At 38.5% G+C, this 18,878-nt stretch overlaps 3 protein-coding genes and 1 long non-coding RNA gene across 5 annotated transcripts in view; 3 read left to right on the top strand and 1 right to left on the bottom strand.

The window, feature by feature from the left end:
- Positions 1-6,940, top strand: LOC122758065 (O-acyltransferase like protein-like). The gene is made up of 15 exons (XM_044011908.1): positions 1-138; positions 1,667-1,800; positions 1,906-1,984; positions 2,074-2,212; positions 2,428-2,623; positions 2,876-3,082; positions 3,174-3,273; positions 3,385-3,486; positions 4,602-4,764; positions 4,852-4,931; positions 5,050-5,160; positions 5,319-5,451; positions 5,575-5,761; positions 6,116-6,258; positions 6,357-6,940. Exons 5-15 carry the CDS (start codon positions 2,596-2,598, stop codon positions 6,456-6,458), a joined length of 1,356 nt encoding a protein of 451 aa, XP_043867843.1. The 5' UTR covers positions 1-138; positions 1,667-1,800; positions 1,906-1,984; positions 2,074-2,212; positions 2,428-2,595; the 3' UTR covers positions 6,459-6,940.
- Positions 5,644-18,878, bottom strand: part of LOC122758066 — a 27,508-nt gene continuing 14,273 nt past the window's right edge. Inside the window, exons 3-4 of the long non-coding RNA XR_006358117.1 lie at positions 14,842-15,026; positions 5,644-5,741 (exon numbers count right to left, since the gene is read on the bottom strand). This is a non-coding gene — a long non-coding RNA (uncharacterized LOC122758066). The remainder of the gene's footprint in view (positions 5,742-14,841; positions 15,027-18,878) is intronic.
- Positions 8,648-16,225, top strand: LOC122758062 (O-acyltransferase like protein-like). Its single transcript, XM_044011905.1, has 15 exons — positions 8,648-9,593; positions 10,953-11,086; positions 11,192-11,270; positions 11,360-11,498; positions 11,714-11,910; positions 12,161-12,367; positions 12,459-12,558; positions 12,670-12,771; positions 13,887-14,049; positions 14,137-14,216; positions 14,335-14,445; positions 14,604-14,736; positions 14,860-15,046; positions 15,401-15,543; positions 15,642-16,225. The coding sequence occupies exons 1-15, from the start codon at positions 9,437-9,439 to the stop codon at positions 15,741-15,743; spliced, it is 2,034 nt and encodes a 677-aa protein (XP_043867840.1). The 5' UTR covers positions 8,648-9,436; the 3' UTR covers positions 15,744-16,225.
- LOC122758060 (O-acyltransferase like protein-like) overlaps positions 17,958-18,878 on the top strand; it is a 16,277-nt gene continuing 15,356 nt past the window's right edge. For both annotated transcript variants that reach the window (XM_044011900.1, XM_044011899.1), the window contains exon 1: positions 17,958-18,878. In XM_044011900.1, the coding sequence (XP_043867835.1) occupies positions 18,722-18,878 (157 nt within the window). In that variant the 5' untranslated portion in view covers positions 17,958-18,721.

The following is an 18,878-nucleotide window of genomic DNA, read 5'->3' on the forward strand; positions in this document are numbered from 1 at the left end:
TGTTCTTTCTGATTGCAGGGACTAGTTTGGGGCTGGAGAATACACAGGCCTTGAATGTGTCTCAAAGATGTGAGGAGGACACCAACACCTTTATCTGGGAAATTAACCAGGAGACAACCAAGGAATATGCTGTTTTCAGTAAGTGGTGCTGCCTTTTGAGGCAGCTTATTTGTCTTTTTTAGGATGGATAACATGCTTCAGATAACCTGGAAAAAGATACATATCATTTGCATATTTCATTTTTTTAGAATATAAAAGTGAAAGCATTGGGGCAACAAACAGAATTTAAAGACTTAAGTACAGTAAATGACAAATCTTAAAGTACATGTCATTTACTGTACATAAATGTGAAAAAGTATTTTTCTGATATAAAATGTACTTAAGTTTATAAGGGGAAGTTTTAAAAAAGCAAAGAGTTAAGATTGAGCCATGGTAGTTGTCTTTCAACTGTATACCTCGAGGATTTTCTCTTTTAATCCTAGTTATTTCTCTCAAATGTAGTCAATTTGTTTACCAGAGAAGCAAATATTCCACAGTAACACAAAAACTGGTTCACCAATGTCCTAATACACAACTAAAATCAACATTGAATTTCAAACAAAGAAAAATCATCCATGAAACAGGAAAATATGCTTAAAACATCTAAAAAGGTTGATTTCCCGAGTTAAATGCCACTTTTTTCCTTTTTTCTTCTGCTAAATAGATCGCTCTGCTCTCGTTCTCTCTACTGTCTGGCTGGCTGCTATACGGAGCTATACATAGCGTTACATTCACATTTGCGTAATGTAACATAACATACCATGCCATTACATTCCAAAAGAAACAGTATGACTATTTTTCCTTAACTTCATTATTAATATCACATTAAACATGAACTTGAATTATTTATTCATTTATTAACTTAAAACATACTCTTGCTTTTGTGACATCGAGAATGTGACGTGAAATGCAGAGGGAACTTGAGCCCAAGACAACAAGCCCACACAAGGGAGATGACAGGTAGAGATGCAGGGCTGTTCCACCACAGGAACAAGCAGGCAGAAGTCAGGCAGGGAGCAGGCAGAATCCGTTGTCAGGGTCAGAAGGCAGAGTAGATCACCGGGGCATAGACAGAGCAGGGAGGTCGGGGAATCAACCCGAAAACGCTGGAGAGACTAGTACTGGCGACGTAAAACAATCTGGCACTGAGTGAACTGAGAGATGAGTTTATATACTGCGTGTATTGGTGATCAGAGGCAGCTGAGTTCAACAGGTGGGGAGAGTTGGACTAATGAGCAGGGAGTGGCTGGCAAGCATGGGAGTAGAAGGAGGGGGTGGTGAGCTGAGGTGAATGAGATGACAGAGAGGGAAGATCATGACATTAATGACAATTATTGTCATCACTATTATCTTCATCATCTTGTTCCATGCCGCTTGCCCCAACACCACCTGGAGTTGGTTCCAGCTCCTCATGTTACCCTCAGAAAAGGACAAGCCTTTGATTGAAAAATTGGGGGGGGTTCTCCACCTACAGCAATCAGCTCCTTTATAAAGCAATAGCTTCAGTGTCCATTGTAGTCAAGTAGTCAGTAGTCAGAATACATCTGATTCACATTTTTTGACTTCCTTCAGTGATGAAATTGTCTGTATGCAATGTATGTACCTTTTTGCTATTCATATCTATCAGTGCACAATGCATCTGGAAGGATTGGTGGCAATGTTACAGGAGGTGACGTCAACCAAACTGGTTCGCTGGACCAGTGTCAATCTGCCCATGGTCCTACTTTCTCTGGACAGTACTGCCAGGCATTTCTCTCACAGGTAAAAATAATAACAATCCCATAATAGAACATATAATGTAGCCTTGGCATCTGAATAAAAGGTAAGAAAATTTGATTTTGATCAAAATATTTTTATTACCAAAAGGGAACTGTCCAGCATGTTGTGGGTGTTTGTGTCCCTGACTCCTGCAGTGAAGAGGACGTACATTTTCTTGTGCTGCATGGTTGGTGATTTTATATTTGCATTGTTCTCAATACACTCAGTCCTATATTTGTTTTGTCTTAATTATGACTTGGGCCATTTTCTTAACAGGGAGACTTCAGTATGGTCAGACAGCGCTTATTTCACCAATACTGGTCAACCAGTCCATTCAGGAGATGACCATGTTACGATGTTTGCCCAACAACACCATTGCTCCAGATGCATCTAGTCATGGATATGTGGCCTGTCTGTCAGTATATAAATATTTTTTTAACCTACTGTTTTGAAATCGTGCACTGAACTGCATTTTTTCAGGAAAAGCAGGTTAAGCGGGTTCCTCTCCTTAAGAGAACACATTGGATATAATTGCAAAACACTTCACTTTTACTCACAAATTCATACTGTGAGCACTTGGATATTCACCAAAAATACATTCCTGATGTACTTATACCTCTTCTTTTGCAGGTTTGTGTGTTGCTTAATGGTTGCAATTCCTCTAGCAGCTACCATGTTCACTGCTTTGTTAAGCTGGCAAAAGAACAAGGATGTCAGTCCATCTCCAGAGGCATGCTGTAAAAACACTGCACTAAACCTTATGGGGGTTTGAAGTCCAATGACTCCTGCAGCAGTGACATGAACATAAGTACTTCAGAGGAGTTTAGTACGTACAGTATTTATTATAAGTTTGGTGCATGTGATTGTTCTGCAAAATGGTCTGAATTCATCATTTTGTACAAACAAATACCTCTAAATACAAGCACAGACCAGTTGCTACATTTTGTAACTAGATATGAAGGCAATGTACACTTAATGTACATTGTACCAAAATTCAATACTATTGCAGTAGAGACACCTTTTTTTCAGTTCAACACGTTACACTAAGAAATTGCTCTTTTGAATTGTGTCTTTATAGATAAACACAAACCAGTCTGTTTTCCACGACACTGTCTGGAGCGGTGGCTGCAGGCATTTTCTCTACAGAATACCTGCCGTGGTGTCTTCAGCACAACCTCATCAATCCCAGGAGGAGGATACTCCTCCCTGAATGGAATCCGTGCTCTCTCTCTGTTATGGATCATATGTGGCCATAATAGCACATTCACTTATTTCTACAACATCGGTATGTCAAGGTTTACTAGTAGATGCTTATTTAGACTGCAAGTCATATCCACTATTTCTTTATCAATTTAAGGTAATTATATGCTTTGCAGATAATGCTGAAGAATGGTTTGAATATATAAGGAGCAGCCCTTTTCATATTATCACGGCTGGACCAGGTTTTCTGGCTGTAGACACCTTCTTAGTGCTTGGGTGAGCGTAAAACCATGTATTATAATAATAATTATTATTATTATTATCATTAGCATTGTTATTATTATAATGGTTAGCTCTAACTTACCAGATTTCACTTTTGTGTTTCAGGGGTATGCTTAGTGCCAAGTCTCTGTTAGGCTCCATCAACAGGGCAGAGGGCAAACTGAGTGTCTCTGTGGTGGGAAACTACTTCTACAGTAGGATCAAAAGGTGTTGTATATTCATTACTTCACAAAGATACATTTTAGCCATTTTCAGACATGAACTCTGGATAATGTTTCAAGAATAACTTTAAGGCCTGGTATTGACATCCACCCCAAGCGATAAATCTCTCCACAAAGCTGACGTAGCTGGAGCTGGAGTAAAATATTAAAATACTGTAATAATGTGGATGGTGCTGGTAACAAATTGGACAAATGAATACTGTGTAGACAGATTAAGGTCCCCACAACATGAGTAATACCTGGACACAAACACACAGCCACACACAGAGACACAGACCTGCTCTGACCAAGTTACAATGAAGTTAAATAAAAATGTTACATGTTCAAAAGAATAGAAATAGAATAGAAAATCTCTAAATAAATACTTCAAAATAGCTTCAAACCTTTCAAAAGCACTTCTCCTTACCTTCCCTGCGCCTGCTCCCATCTACCTGAAAGATACACCCACCAATGCCTGTTCCAAGGGCTGCCCAGCATGCTCTGTCTTTGTTGAGCGAGGAAGTACTGGTTTACCTTCCTTTTTGTGGACTCTGATCTGCTGTGGGTCCACACGGTTGATGTAGGACCCACAGCAGACCGGGGGTTTGTTCAAGTTTGCATGTTCTCCCTGTGATTGGGTTTTCTCCAGGTTCTCTGGTTTCCTCCCACAGTCCAAAAACATGCAGATTTGGGGATTAGGCAAATTGGACACTCTAAATTGACTGTGAGTGTGAGAGTGGATGGTTGTTTGTCTCTATGTGTGGCCCTGTGATGGTCTGGTGACCTGTCCAGGGTCCTCTCTGTACCCTAGCTGCTGTTGAATTAGGAGGACAAATCCTCCTAATTCTGTATTTCAGGGTACCGCAATTGGCTCATACCACTACCTGTTACATTAGTACTCCAAAATGCTTCCTTCTTATTTTCTTAGATTTTTCTCTCCTAAAAAGGTAACAAAAAGAACTAATAAAATCTCTCTTCAGATCTGTACTTACATCTGTTCACATGTGGTCAGATCACTCAGGATGGATGTTAATACCACGTCTGAATGGGACTAAATATGATGTTCAAGTCACATTAGCAAAGTAGATTCTACAATTTCTCTTTGTCTTTACTTCAAAACAGGATTCAGCCACTACATATATTCTGTCTGTGTCTATTGATCGGTGTGTACTCGCTGGTCAAGTGGGGACCCTACATGGCATATTTGAAAGAAGTAGAAACTTGCAAGAAATATTGGTGGGCTAACATTCTGTTCATCAACAATCTCATAAATTATGAGCACACAGTAAGTTTCACTATGATATAGTGGCTCTGGTTATATTTTTGATGTATTTCTTCTTATTATAATTATTATTTCCAATTCTCTCTCTAGTGTTTACCTTGGACATGGTACTTAAGTCTAGACTTCCAGTTTTATGCCACCACTCCTGTGTTACTCTATCTTCACAAATTGTAAGTTCAATGTCTTTCATATTGCTCCAAAATTCATTTAAATGTGCCATCATAAACGAGCTACACACATTGGCAATTGTACACATGTAATCTCACACATCTTATTTGTGTTTATCAGGAACAGAGGTGTGTTTGCAGCTGTGGTAGGAGGTTTGTTGCTACTAACCACTGCTGCTGGTGCCATTTTGACAGCACTAAATCACTTTCTAGTCTATATACCAGGAACATGGTAAGATTCAAGGATTGTGGTCTGGTGCAATTAATTACAGACATTTTAAGAATTAAATACATTATTGTAGTGTGACTCTGATATTTCATTTGTCAAATATGGATAAATAGATACATCTATGGTCACTGGATATTAAAATATAATGAAATGTTTTGCAGGAGCCCGGAGGAAAGGCAATCACAATTAACAATGTACTATACTAAACCTTACACAAGATATGGCCCATATTTACTTGGGATCCTGCTTGGAATACACTTTGTGACAAAAAAAGATCAGCTCATAAAGAAAAAGGTAAGAATGATTTCAGACTTTTTAAGAATCATAACATACATCTTAGTCGTTCAGCAAAAATCTGAACCACACATTGAACACATGATGTTTGTGTACAGTACTCACTGTTGCTTTTGCTGGCAGTGGCAGGCAGCACTCGGTTGGTTCTGCACTATTTTCCTCATGGCAGTGGTGTTTGGCTTGGCCTTTGCCCTCAGGGAGACCCCAGACTACCCATCTGTGCCACATGCCCTCTATCAGGGACTGCACAGAACAGTCTGGGCTTTGGCTATCGTCTGGATCATTGTTGCCTGTGAGGAAGGATATGGAGGTAAATTACAGAAATGTTCCAGAGTCGAAACAGCACACTGCTGCTGCCTGTCTTGGCCCTATTGTAAGACATTTTCAATCCCAATGTGGTCTTACTATGGGTCAAAAATAATAAAATATTGTACACACAAAATGCAATTGAATAGAATACCAAACTACATTTTTAATTTTGAGCTCAACTTGCAGTTTAACATTACATTACTACAATATAGCTGAAAAAATGATACAAATGAGAACAAATACATTGGACAAATGCACATTTCTGAAGTGTTACGTGACTATAGGACAGTGTTACATGGTAAACATTTTCAGAAGTCTGTGTTTAATTTGATTTTTTTCTATTGTTATTCTGCAGGTTTAATCAAGAGTGTCTTGTCACTGGGTTTCTGGATTCCAATTTCCAACATTAGTTTTGCTGCCTATTTGTTCCATCCTATTGTAATATCCCTGCATAATGGAGTGCAAGAAAACACATTTCACTTCACAGTCTTCAACTTTGTAAGTGCTTTAAACAGTCAATGTCACTGGGTGATTTAGTGTGTCCATCTGTGGTGTTTTCACTTTGTTTAATGTATTTCTCCATCCTCTCTTGGTAGATGATCCTGTACTTTGGCCGCTTACTGCCGTCACTGTTGATTGGCTACATGTTGACTGTGCTGATTGAGAAGCCCTACTTCCTAAAATACAACCGTAAATAGATACAGTGGACATCAGAAAACACAATTGAAACTGTATCAACACATTGTCATTTAATAATTGTAAATTATTGTCATAACATTTTATATTATCATATTATTTTAAATTGATGCTTGTAAGTCCCACAGCATTGTAAGTGGGCATGTGCGTGTTCAGCACTATTTTCTGTATGTGTTCCGGCACCTCATGATTTACAAATGACGCACTGGTTATAGGCTATACCTGGTCATATTGCTGTTGGTTATGTTTAACGTGATGATTACATGCTGCACGAATAGAGTATAGGATAATAAAAAACTATACATACTGTAGGCTAATAATTGTTCCCCCCCATGCATTTCATATGCCCCCCTTAAAACTAAGGTCTGGCGACGGGTCTGGTTTGGACTGTCCTTTGTAGAGTGTGTTCTGTTTTCTCAAACCCTAGATTGTTTTGTATTAAATACAACACACAATTTAATTGAAATAAAAAATGTATCCTGTGTGGTAGAATGTTTTCTAATTTTCTGCCCTGCTCTAATAATAATTTATATAATTTACATTTACAATTATTTACAATTATATAATAATTTAATTTAATTTAATTTAATTTAATTTAATTTAATTTAATTTAATTTAATTTAATTTAATTATCACTGCCCCCTGTTCTATTGATGCCTAGCCTCATCAATAGAACAGGCAGTGACAATTAAATTAAATTGTTAACTTCTGTATGGCGTCACTCAACTACGGGTACCTCTAACACTCAGTTAGAGACTTCGGGAATAAAGTCGTAAATTTATGAGATTAAAAGTCATACAATTATGAGAATAAAGTCATAACGGAAGTAGGTATAAACAAAACAAGAAAATCAAAAGAAGAATGAAACGAGAAAAGGCGAGAGTGCACCAGTTAGCAGGTAAGGTTTAACATTTATTAAACTGTTCTGCTTACTGAACCCAGGTTTTAGGTCGCCTAAAGGTTAACGTTGTTGTTTATGAAGTCGGGGTATTGCTGTTTGCGTCTATCTCCCGAAAGGAAAATGATAGCGACATTATTATTTTTAATGAAACCGAGAGATGCAGCCTTTATAATCAGACATACTGTAGGTCTATATCTATAGCTCAGCCAGAAGACATGCAGTGAAGCCCTTCAATGACAATTCCTGGCAAATTCAACCTGGGGATATAATGGGAGTGGACCGATCTGTTTAGGCCATTTACATCCCACAACACCGCATTTTTATTTCACAGAGCAAAACGTTGAAGGTAAAACATCTACTTTCTGGCTTCTGGGGAGAGTTTTATGAACGGTGCACCCGAGGAACTACTTTGAAAGTGCACTTTCTTAGGATTTCCAATGTCTTTCTTGAGGTCACTTGCAGATCTTTGTATGAATACATTTTATTCTGGATGTTTACTTACTTGTGAAGTTATTAAAAGAAATGTTTGACGCAATTATGTTTGAGTCCTTTTGATGAAAACAGGCCTCTGCTGAGCATTTTAAAAGTTCACTCATCAGTGATGGAATACAACTGAGTACCTAAACTTAGTTGTTGCACTCAAAGTACTTGAACTTTACATGAGTATTTCACAACTATTCAGGTTTTATTTTACAGTTCAGAGAAAAAATATTGCATCACACATGTAGAGACTATTTGACACGCGTACTATGCGCGTTAAAATTACATCAACATATCATTTTATATGGAGCCCGTCTGGTGACAAAGGTGGACAAAAAAATATTAATAACGCCACAAATTAATAACGTGTGGCCAGGAGATGATTCAAGTTCCAGATTGATGGGGTGGTGTCATAGGCACCGATTTTATTTTTTGCCCGTGGGTGCCCAAATTATATAAATACCATCATATAAAGATCATATGATTCTGATGGGTGGTGTGTTCACTGCTTCTGAACATCTGATTTTACAAAGAATTTCTTTGTTTTCTAATTCATGCTATAGTCTATTTTGATGGACTCAGAACACCGAGAGGGTGCTGTTCTATTCCGGTGGGTCAGAGGGAGAGAGAAGGTCCTGGGTCTTGAAGGAGCCGCTGCCTGTCTCTCTCTTTCCTCACTTCACGTCATTTACGTCAATAGAGGGAAAATTGAATTTTTTTTTTTAAAGTTTTATTTACAAGATTAAACTGAGTGACACAGTCTCTGTCTATCGATTGCGCTGCACCTGTACACACACAAACAAACAGTGCTGTCCACGGTGCTGTGACACTGAACCGGCTATAAAAGCACTGATGCGCATATCATGCCCACACAACGATGGGACTTACACGTTTTTATTCACCATACACATTTCTTGTGGCCACGCGTTATTAATTCGTGGCCACCTAATAATCATCTCGTTCGCACGCATTTAAGCAAGTCGTGGCCACGGAATAAGATCTCGTTCCCACGCGTTATTAATTTGTGGCCACGGAAATTTTTTTTTCCACCCATGTCACCAGAAGGGCTCCGTAATTTGACCCTCAATGTATGCATTCATCCATTGCTTCAATTGAAAGTTTCTTACATGGGTTGTAAAAATGTAACACTCTCATGTTTCCTGTTCTTCCTATTCTGTTGAATCTTTATTGGTTTTTAAAGCTCTTAAGGGTATTTGGCCTTCCAATTGAACTAAATTGGCTTTTACCCTATTTACACAGGGCTGCCCCAGGATAAATTGGGGCCCTAAGCAGAATTACTGTCAGGTAACACATGAAATGATGTCCTCGGCCCCCAAATGTGGCAATCTGATCAAAGGCTTTTCCATCTGGTTATAATATCAACTGAGTGATACACAAAAGTGATGTCCTCATAAAAAACATTATATTCACATGGGTCTCTTCAGGCATCTTTAAACCAAATACAAACAAACCTACAGTTTGTTTATAATGGGTCACAACAGCTAAAGTAGGTGGTCTTTCACTCTACTCCCCGCTTTTGTCTCCTCCTTCCTATTTCACATATAATCTTTCCAACTCAACTTTGCAGTCAGTCCTGAAATGGCGCTGTGTTTGGTATTGTTCTTTCTGTTTGCAGGGACTAGTTTGGGGCTGGAGAATACACAGGCCTTGAATGTGTCTCAAAGATGTGAGGAGGACACCAACACCTTTATCTGGGAAATTAACCAGGAGACACCGAAGGAATATACTGTTTTCAGTAAGTGATGCTTCCTTTTGAGGCAGCTTATTTGTCTTTTTTAGGATGAATAACATGCTTCAGATAACCTGGAAAAAGATACATAGCATTTGCATATTTCATTTTCTTAGAATATAAAAGTGAAAGTATTGGGGCCCTAAACAGAATTTAATTACTTAAGTACAGTAAATGACAGATCTTAAAGTACTTGTCATTTACTGTATGTAAGTATGAAAAAGTATTTTTTCTGATATAAAATGTACTTAAGTTTATAAGTGAAAGTTTGAAAAAAGTGAGGAGTTAGGATTGAGCCATGGTAGTTGTCTTTCAACTGGAAGGCTGTGGGTTCAATTCCTGACCCTGCTAGTATATGTGTCCTTGACCAAGACACTTAACCCCATGTTGAAGTGTGTGAATGGCAAAACACTTAAATAAGACACACTAATAAACACTTAAAAAAAGAATTGCACTGATATACAGTCACATTAATGAGGATTAAAGAGGGGGTTTGAGTGGAGTGGTCTACTAAGAGCAATGGTGTTGTACAGTAGCAGGGAGAAGGTGATTCCCCTCCTTCAGACATTTAAGGCGGATCAATGAAGGCCCTGCTATACTTTTGGGCGCAGCGCATGAACACCCAACATGCATCGCACGCATGACGCTATTTGCGTCATCAACTGAACTGCATTTCCGCCACACTGGTCGGTGGAGTATTAATCTCTCAACAAGCAAAAAAAACATTTAGACAACAGAAGACGTAGTCGCCAAAGTTAGACATCCGAGCCTTGAACTGTTTGCTGTTGCCACTGCCCCAGTAGGCCACTCCACAAAAGATAGCTGATCCCACCACAGACTCATTAAAGGTCATGAAGAACCCCCTGCATTCCTCAAGATGTCAAGTCAAGTCCAGTCAATTTTGATTTGTACAGCCCAGCATCACAAACACAATTGCCTTTAAGGGCTTTACAGTCTGTACAGCAAATAACACACTCCATCCTTAGTGTAACACCTGTGAGGCTAACAGCTCTATAGGACCAGAGGCTAGTGTGGGAGCAGTAAATGTACTAATTAAGCAGCAAAAGACCACAGACCAGGAAGTACATTTTATATGCCGGCTTGTTTAGTGAAAGTTAGTAATATCAACAAAAAAAAACATATTTAGTACCATGACACATACACATACACTCAGTGTAAACAAAAAATTGGGGGGGGTTTCTCCACCTACAGCAATCAGCTCCATTATAAAGCAATAGCTTCAGTGTCCATTGTAGTCAAGTAGTCAGTAGTCAGAATACATCTGATTCACATTTTTTGACTTCCTTCAGTGATGAAATTGTCTGTATGCAATGTATGTACCTTTTTGCTATTCATATCTATCAGTGCACAATGCATCTGGAAGGATTGGTGGCAATGTTACAGGAGGTGACGTCAACCAAACTGGTTCGCTGGACCAGTGTCAATCTGCCCATGGTCCTACTTTCTCTGGACAGTACTGCCAGGCATTTCTCTCACAGGTAAAAATAATAACAGTCCCATAATAGAACATATAATGTAGCCTTGGCATCTGAATAAAAGGTAAGAAAATTTGATTTTGATCAAAATATTTTTATTACCAAAAGGGAACTGTCCAGCATGTTGTGGGTGTTTGTGTCCCTGACTCCTGCAGTGAAGAGGACGTACATTTTCTTGTGCTGCATGGTTGGTGATTTTATATTTGCATTGTTCTCAATACACTCAGTCCTATATTTGTTTTGTCTTAATTATGACTTGGGCCATTTTCTTAACAGGGAGACTTCAGTATGGTCAGACAGCGCTTATTTCACCAATACTGGTCAACCAGTCCATTCAGGAGATGACCATGTTACGATGTTTGCCCAACAACACCATTGCTCCAGATGCATCTGGTCATGGATATGTGGCCTGTCTGTCAGTATATAAATATTTTTTTAACCTACTGTTTTGAAATCGTGCACTGAACTGCATTTTTTCAGGAAAAGCAGGTTAAGCGGGTTCCTCTCCTTAAGAGAACACATTGGATATAATTGCAAAACACTTCACTTTTACTCACAAATTCATACTGTGAGCACTTGGATATTCACCAAAAATACATTCCTGATGTACTTATACCTCTTCTTTTGCAGGTTTGTGTGTTGCTTAATGGTTGCAATTCCTCTAGCAGCTACCATGTTCACTGCTTTGTTAAGCTGGCAAAAGAACAAGGATGTCAGTCCATCTCCAGAGGCATGCTGTAAAAACACTGCACTAAACCTTTATGGGGGTTTGAAGTCCAATGACTCCTGCAGCAGTGACATGAACATAAGTACTTCAGAGGAGTTTAGTACGTACAGTATTTATTATAAGTTTGGTGCATGTAATTGCTCTGCAAAATGGTCTGAATTCATCATTTTGTACAAACAAATACCTCTAAATACAAGCACAGACCAGTTGCTACATTTTGTAACTAGATATGAAGGCAATGTACACTTAATGTACATTGTACCAAAATTCAATACTATTGCAGTAGACACCTTTTTTTCAGTTCAACACGTTACACTAAGAAATTGCTCTTTTGAATTGTGTCTTTATAGATAAACACAAACCAGTCTGTTTTCCACGACGCTGTCTGGAGCGGTGGCTGCAGGCATTTTCTCTACAGAATACCTGCCGTGGTGTCTTCAGCACAACCTCATCAATCCCAGGAGGAGGATACTCCTCCCTGAATGGAATCCGTGCTCTCTCTCTGTTATGGATCATATGTGGCCATAATAGCACATCCACTTATTACTACAACATCGGTATGTCTAGGTTTACTAGTAGATGCTTATTTAGACTGCAAGTCATATCCACTATTTCTTTATCAATTTAAGGTAATTATATGCTTTGCAGATAATGCTGAAGAATGGTTTGAATATATAAGGAGCAGCCTTTTTCATATTATCACGGCTGGACCAGGTTTTCTGGCTGTAGACACCTTCTTAGTGCTTGGGTGAGCGTAAAACCATGTATTATAATAATAATAATTATTATTATTATCATTAGCATTGTTATTATTATAATGGTTAGCTCTAACTTACCAGATTTCACTTTTGTGTTTCAGGGGTATGCTTAGTGCCAAGTCTCTGTTAGGCTCCATCAACAGGGCAGAGGGCAAACTGAGTGTCTCTGTGGTGGGAAACTACTTCTACAGCAGGATCAAAAGGTGTTGTATATTCATTACTTCACAAAGATACATTTTAGCCATTTTCAGACATGAACTCTGGATAAAGTTTCAAGAATAACTTTAAGGCCTGGTATTGACATCCACCCCAAGCGATAAATCCCTCCACAAAGCTGACGTAGCTGGAGCTGGAGTAAAATATTAAAATACTGTAATAATGTGGATGGTGCTGGTAACAAATTGGACAAATGAATACTGTGTAGACAGATTAAGGTCCCCACAACATGAGTAATACCTGGACACAAACACACAGCCACACACAGAGACACAGACCTGCTCTGACCAAGTTACAATGAAGTTAAATAAAAATGTTACATGTTCAAAAGAATAGAAATAGAATAGAAAATCTCTAAATAAATACTTCAAAATAGCTTCAAACCTTTCAAAAGCACTTCTCCTTACCTTCCCTGCGCCTGCTCCCATCTACCTGAAAGATACACCCACCAATGCCTGTTCCAAGGGCTGCCCAGCATGCTCTGTCTTTGTTGAGCGAGGAAGTACTGGTTTACCTTCCTTTTTGTGGACTCTGATCTGCTGTGGGTCCACACGGTTGATGTAGGACCCACAGCAGACCGGGGGTTTGTTCAAGTTTGCATGTTCTCCCTGTGATTGGGTTTTCTCCAGGTTCTCTGGTTTCCTCCCACAGTCCAAAAACATGCAGATTTGGGGATTAGGCAAATTGGACACTCTAAATTGACTGTGAGTGTGAGAGTGGATGGTTGTTTGTCTCTATGTGTGGCCCTGTGATGGTCTGGTGACCTGTCCAGGGTCCTCTCTGTACCCTAGCTGCTGTTGAATTAGGAGGACAAATCCTCCTAATTCTGTATTTCAGGGTACCGCAATTGGCTCATACCACTACCTGTTACATTAGTACTCCAAAATGCTTCCTTCTTATTTTCTTAGATTTTTCTCTCCTAAAAAGGTAACAAAAAGAACTAATAAAATCTCTCTTCAGATCTGTACTTACATCTGTTCACATGTGGTCAGATCACTCAGGATGGATGTTAATACCACGTCTGAATGGGACTAAATATGATGTTCAAGTCACATTAGCAAAGTAGATTCTACAATTTCTCTTTGTCTTTACTTCAAAACAGGATTCAGCCACTACATATATTCTGTCTGTGTCTATTGATCGGTGTGTACTCGCTGGTCAAGTGGGGACCCTACATGGCATATTTGAAAGAAGTAGAAACTTGCAAGAAATATTGGTGGGCTAACATTCTGTTCATCAACAATCTCATAAATTATGAGCACACAGTAAGTTTCACTATGATATAGTGGCTCTGGTTATATTTTTGATGTATTTCTTCTTATTATAATTATTATTTCCAATTCTCTCTCTAGTGTTTACCTTGGACATGGTACTTAAGTCTAGACTTCCAGTTTTATGCCACCACTCCTGTGTTACTCTATCTTCACAAATTGTAAGTTCAATGTCTTTCATATTGCTCCAAAATTCATTTAAATGTGCCATCATAAACGAGCTACACACATTGGCAATTGTACACATGTAATCTCACACATCTTATTTGTGTTTATCAGGAACAGAGGTGTGTTTGCAGCTGTGGTAGGAGGTTTGTTGCTACTAACCACTGCTGCTGGTGCCATTTTGACAGCACTAAATCACTTTCTAGTCTATATACCAGGAACATGGTAAGATTCAAGGATTGTGGTCTGGTGCAATTAATTACAGACATTTTAAGAATTAAATACATTATTGTAGTGTGACTCTGATATTTCATTTGTCAAATATGGATAAATAGATACATCTATGGTCACTGGATATTAAAATATAATGAAATGTTTTGCAGGAGCCCGGAGGAAAGGCAATCACAATTAACAATGTACTATACTAAACCTTACACAAGATATGGCCCATATTTACTTGGGATCCTGCTTGGAATACACTTTGTGACAAAAAAAGATCAGCTCATAAAGAAAAAGGTAAGAATGATTTCAGACTTTTTAAGAATCATAACATACATCTTAGTCGTTCAGCAAAAATCTGAACCACACATTGAACACATGATGTTTGTGTACAGTACTCACTGTTGCTTTTGCTGGCAGTGGCAGGCAGCACTCGGTTGGTTCTGCACTATTTTCCTCATGGCAGTGGTGTTTGGCTTGGCCTTTGCCCTCAGGGAGACCCCAGACTACCCATCTGTGCCACATGCCCTCTATCAGGGACTGCACAGAACAGTCTGGGCTTTGGCTATCGTCTGGATCATTGTTGCCTGTGAGGAAGGATATGGAGGTAAATTACAGAAATGTTCCAGAGTCGAAACAGCACACTGCTGCTGCCTGTCTTGGCCCTATTGTAAGACATTTTCAATCCCAATGTGGTCTTACTATGGGTCAAAAATAATAAAATATTGTACACACAAAATGCAATTGAATAGAATACCAAACTACATTTTTAATTTTGAGCTCAACTTGCAGTTTAACATTACATTACTACAATATAGCTGAAAAAATGATACAAATGAGAACAAATACATTGGACAAATGCACATTTCTGAAGTGTTACGTGACTATAGGACAGTGTTACATGGTAAACATTTTCAGAAGTCTGTGTTTAATTTGATTTTTTTCTATTGTTATTCTGCAGGTTTAATCAAGAGTGTCTTGTCACTGGGTTTCTGGATTCCAATTTCCAACATTAGTTTTGCTGCCTATTTGTTCCATCCTATTGTAATATCCCTGCATAATGGAGTGCAAGAAAACACATTTCACTTCACAGTCTTCAACTTTGTAAGTGCTTTAAACAGTCAATGTCACTGGGTGATTTAGTGTGTCCATCTGTGGTGTTTTCACTTTGTTTAATGTATTTCTCCATCCTCTCTTGGTAGATGATCCTGTACTTTGGCCGCTTACTGCCGTCACTGTTGATTGGCTACATGTTGACTGTGCTGATTGAGAAGCCCTACTTCCTAAAATACAACCGTAAATAGATACAGTGGACATCAGAAAACACAATTGAAACTGTATCAACACATTGTCATTTAATAATTGTAAATTATTGTCATAACATTTTATATTATCATATTATTTTAAATTGATGCTTGTAAGTCCCACAGCATTGTAAGTGGGCATGTGCGTGTTCAGCACTATTTTCTGTATGTGTTCCGGCACCTCATGATTTACAAATGACGCACTGGTTATAGGCTATACCTGGTCATATTGCTGTTGGTTATGTTTAACGTGATGATTACATGCTGCACGAATAGAGTATAGGATAATAAAAAACTATACATACTGTAGGCTAATAATTGTTCCCCCCCATGCATTTCATATGCCCCCCTTAAAACTAAGGTCTGGCGACGGGTCTGGTTTGGACTGTCCTTTGTAGAGTGTGTTCTGTTTTCTCAAACCCTAGATTGTTTTGTATTAAATACAACACACAATTTAATTGAAATAAAAAATGTATCCTGTGTGGTAGAATGTTTTCTAATTTTCTGCCCTGCTCTAATAATAATTTATATAATTTACATTTACAATTATTTACAATTATATAATAATTTAATTTAATTTAATTTAATTTAATTTAATTTAATTTAATTTAATTTAATTTAATTTAATTATCACTGCCCCCTGTTCTATTGATGCCTAGCCTCATCAATAGAACAGGCAGTGACAATTAAATTAAATTGTTAACTTCTGTATGGCGTCACTCAACTACGGGTACCTCTAACACTCAGTTAGAGACTTCGGGAATAAAGTCGTAAATTTATGAGATTAAAAGTCATACAATTATGAGAATAAAGTCATAACGGAAGTAGGTATAAACAAAACAAGAAAATCAAAAGAAGAATGAAACGAGAAAAGGCGAGAGTGCACCAGTTAGCAGGTAAGGTTTAACATTTATTAAACTGTTCTGCTTACTGAACCCAGGTTTTAGGTCGCCTAAAGGTTAACGTTGTTGTTTATGAAGTCGGGGTATTGCTGTTTGCGTCTATCTCCCGAAAGGAAAATGATAGCGACATTATTATTTTTAATGAAACCGAGAGATGCAGCCTTTATAATCAGACATACTGTAGGTCTATATCTATAGCTCAGCCAGAAGACATGCAGTGAAGCCCTTCAATGACAATTCCTGGCAAATTCAACCTGGGGATATAATGGGAGTGGACCGATCTGTTTAGGCCATTTACATCCCACAACACCGCATTTTTATTTCACAGAGCAAAACGTTGAAGGTAAAACATCTACTTTCTGGCTTCTGGGGAGAGTTTTATGAACGGTGCACCCGAGGAACTACTTTGAAAGTGCACTTTCTTAGGATTTCCAATGTCTTTCTTGAGGTCACTTGCAGATCTTTGTATGAATACATTTTATTCTGGATGTTTACTTACTTGTGAAGTTATTAAAAGAAATGTTTGACGCAATTATGTTTGAGTCCTTTTGATGAAAACAGGCCTCTGCTGAGCATTTTAAAAGTTCACTCATCAGTGATGGAATACAACTGAGTACCTAAACTTAGTTGTTGCACTCAAAGTACTTGAACTTTACATGAGTATTTCACAACTATTCAGGTTTTATTTTACAGTTCAGAGAAAAAATATTGCATCACACATGTAGAGACTATTTGACACGCGTACTATGCGCGTTAAAATTACATCAACATATCATTTTATATGGAGCCCGTCTGGTGACAAAGGTGGACAAAAAAATATTAATAACGCCACAAATTAATAACGTGTGGCCAGGAGATGATTCAAGTTCCAGATTGATGGGGTGGTGTCATAGGCACCGATTTTTTTTTTTGCCCGTGGGTGCCCAAATTATATAAATACCATCATATAAAGATCATATGATTCTGATGGGTGGTGTGTTCACTGCTTCTGAACATCTGATTTTACAAAGAATTTCTTTGTTTTCTAATTCATGCTATAGTCTATTTTGATGGACTCAGAACACCGAGAGGGTGCTGTTCTATTCCGGCGGGTCAGAGGGAGAGAGAAGGTCCTGGGTCTTGAAGGAGCCGCTGCCTGTCTCTCTCTTTCCTCACTTCACGTCATTTACGTCAATAGAGGGAAAATTAAATTTTTTTTTTTAAAGTTTTATTTACAAGATTAAACTGAGTGACACAGTCTCTGTCTATCGATTGCGCTGCACCTGTACACACACAAGCAAACAGTGCTGTCCACGGTGCTGTGACACTGAACCGGCTATAAAAGCACTGATGCGCATATCATGCCCACACAACGATGGGACTTACACGTTTTTATTCACCATACACATTTCTTGTGGCCACGCGTTATTAATTCGTGGCCACCTAATAATCATCTCGTTCGCACGCATTTAAGCAAGTCGTGGCCACGGAATAAGATCTCGTTCCCACGCGTTATTAATTTGTGGCCACGGAAATTTTTTTTTCCACCCATGTCACCAGAAGGGCTCCGTAATTTGACCCTCAATGTATGCATTCATCCATTGCTTCAATTGAAAGTTTCTTACATGGGTTGTAAAAATGTAACACTCTCATGTTTCCTGTTCTTCCTATTCTGTTGAATCTTTATTGGTTTTTAAAGCTCTTAAGGGTATTTGGCCTTCCAATTGAACTAAATTGGCTTTTACCCTATTTACACAGGGCTGCCCCAGGATAAATTGGGGCCCTAAGCAGAATTACTGTCAGGTAACACATGAAATGATGTCCTCGGCCCCCAAATGTGGCAATCTGATCAAAGGCTTTTCCATCTGGTTATAATATCAACTGAGTGATACACAAAAGTGATGTCCTCATAAAAAACATTATATTCACATGGGTCTCTTCAGGCATCTTTAAACCAAATACAAACAAACCTACAGTTTGTTTATAATGGGTCACAACAGCTAAAGTAGGTGGTCTTTCACTCTACTCCCCGCTTTTGTCTCCTCCTTCCTATTTCACATATAATCTTTCCAACTCAACTTTGCAGTCAGTCCTGAAATGGCGCTGTGTTTGGTATTGTTCTTTCTGTTTGCAGGGACTAGTTTGGGGCTGGAGAATACACAGGCCTTGAATGTGTCTCAAAGATGTGAGGAGGACACCAACACCTTTATCTGGGAAATTAACCAGGAGACACCGAAGGAATATACTGTTTTCA

Source organism: Solea senegalensis, linkage group LG21, assembly GCF_019176455.1.
Source record: "Solea senegalensis isolate Sse05_10M linkage group LG21, IFAPA_SoseM_1, whole genome shotgun sequence".
Classification (NCBI taxonomy): domain Eukaryota; kingdom Metazoa; phylum Chordata; class Actinopteri; order Pleuronectiformes; family Soleidae; genus Solea; species Solea senegalensis.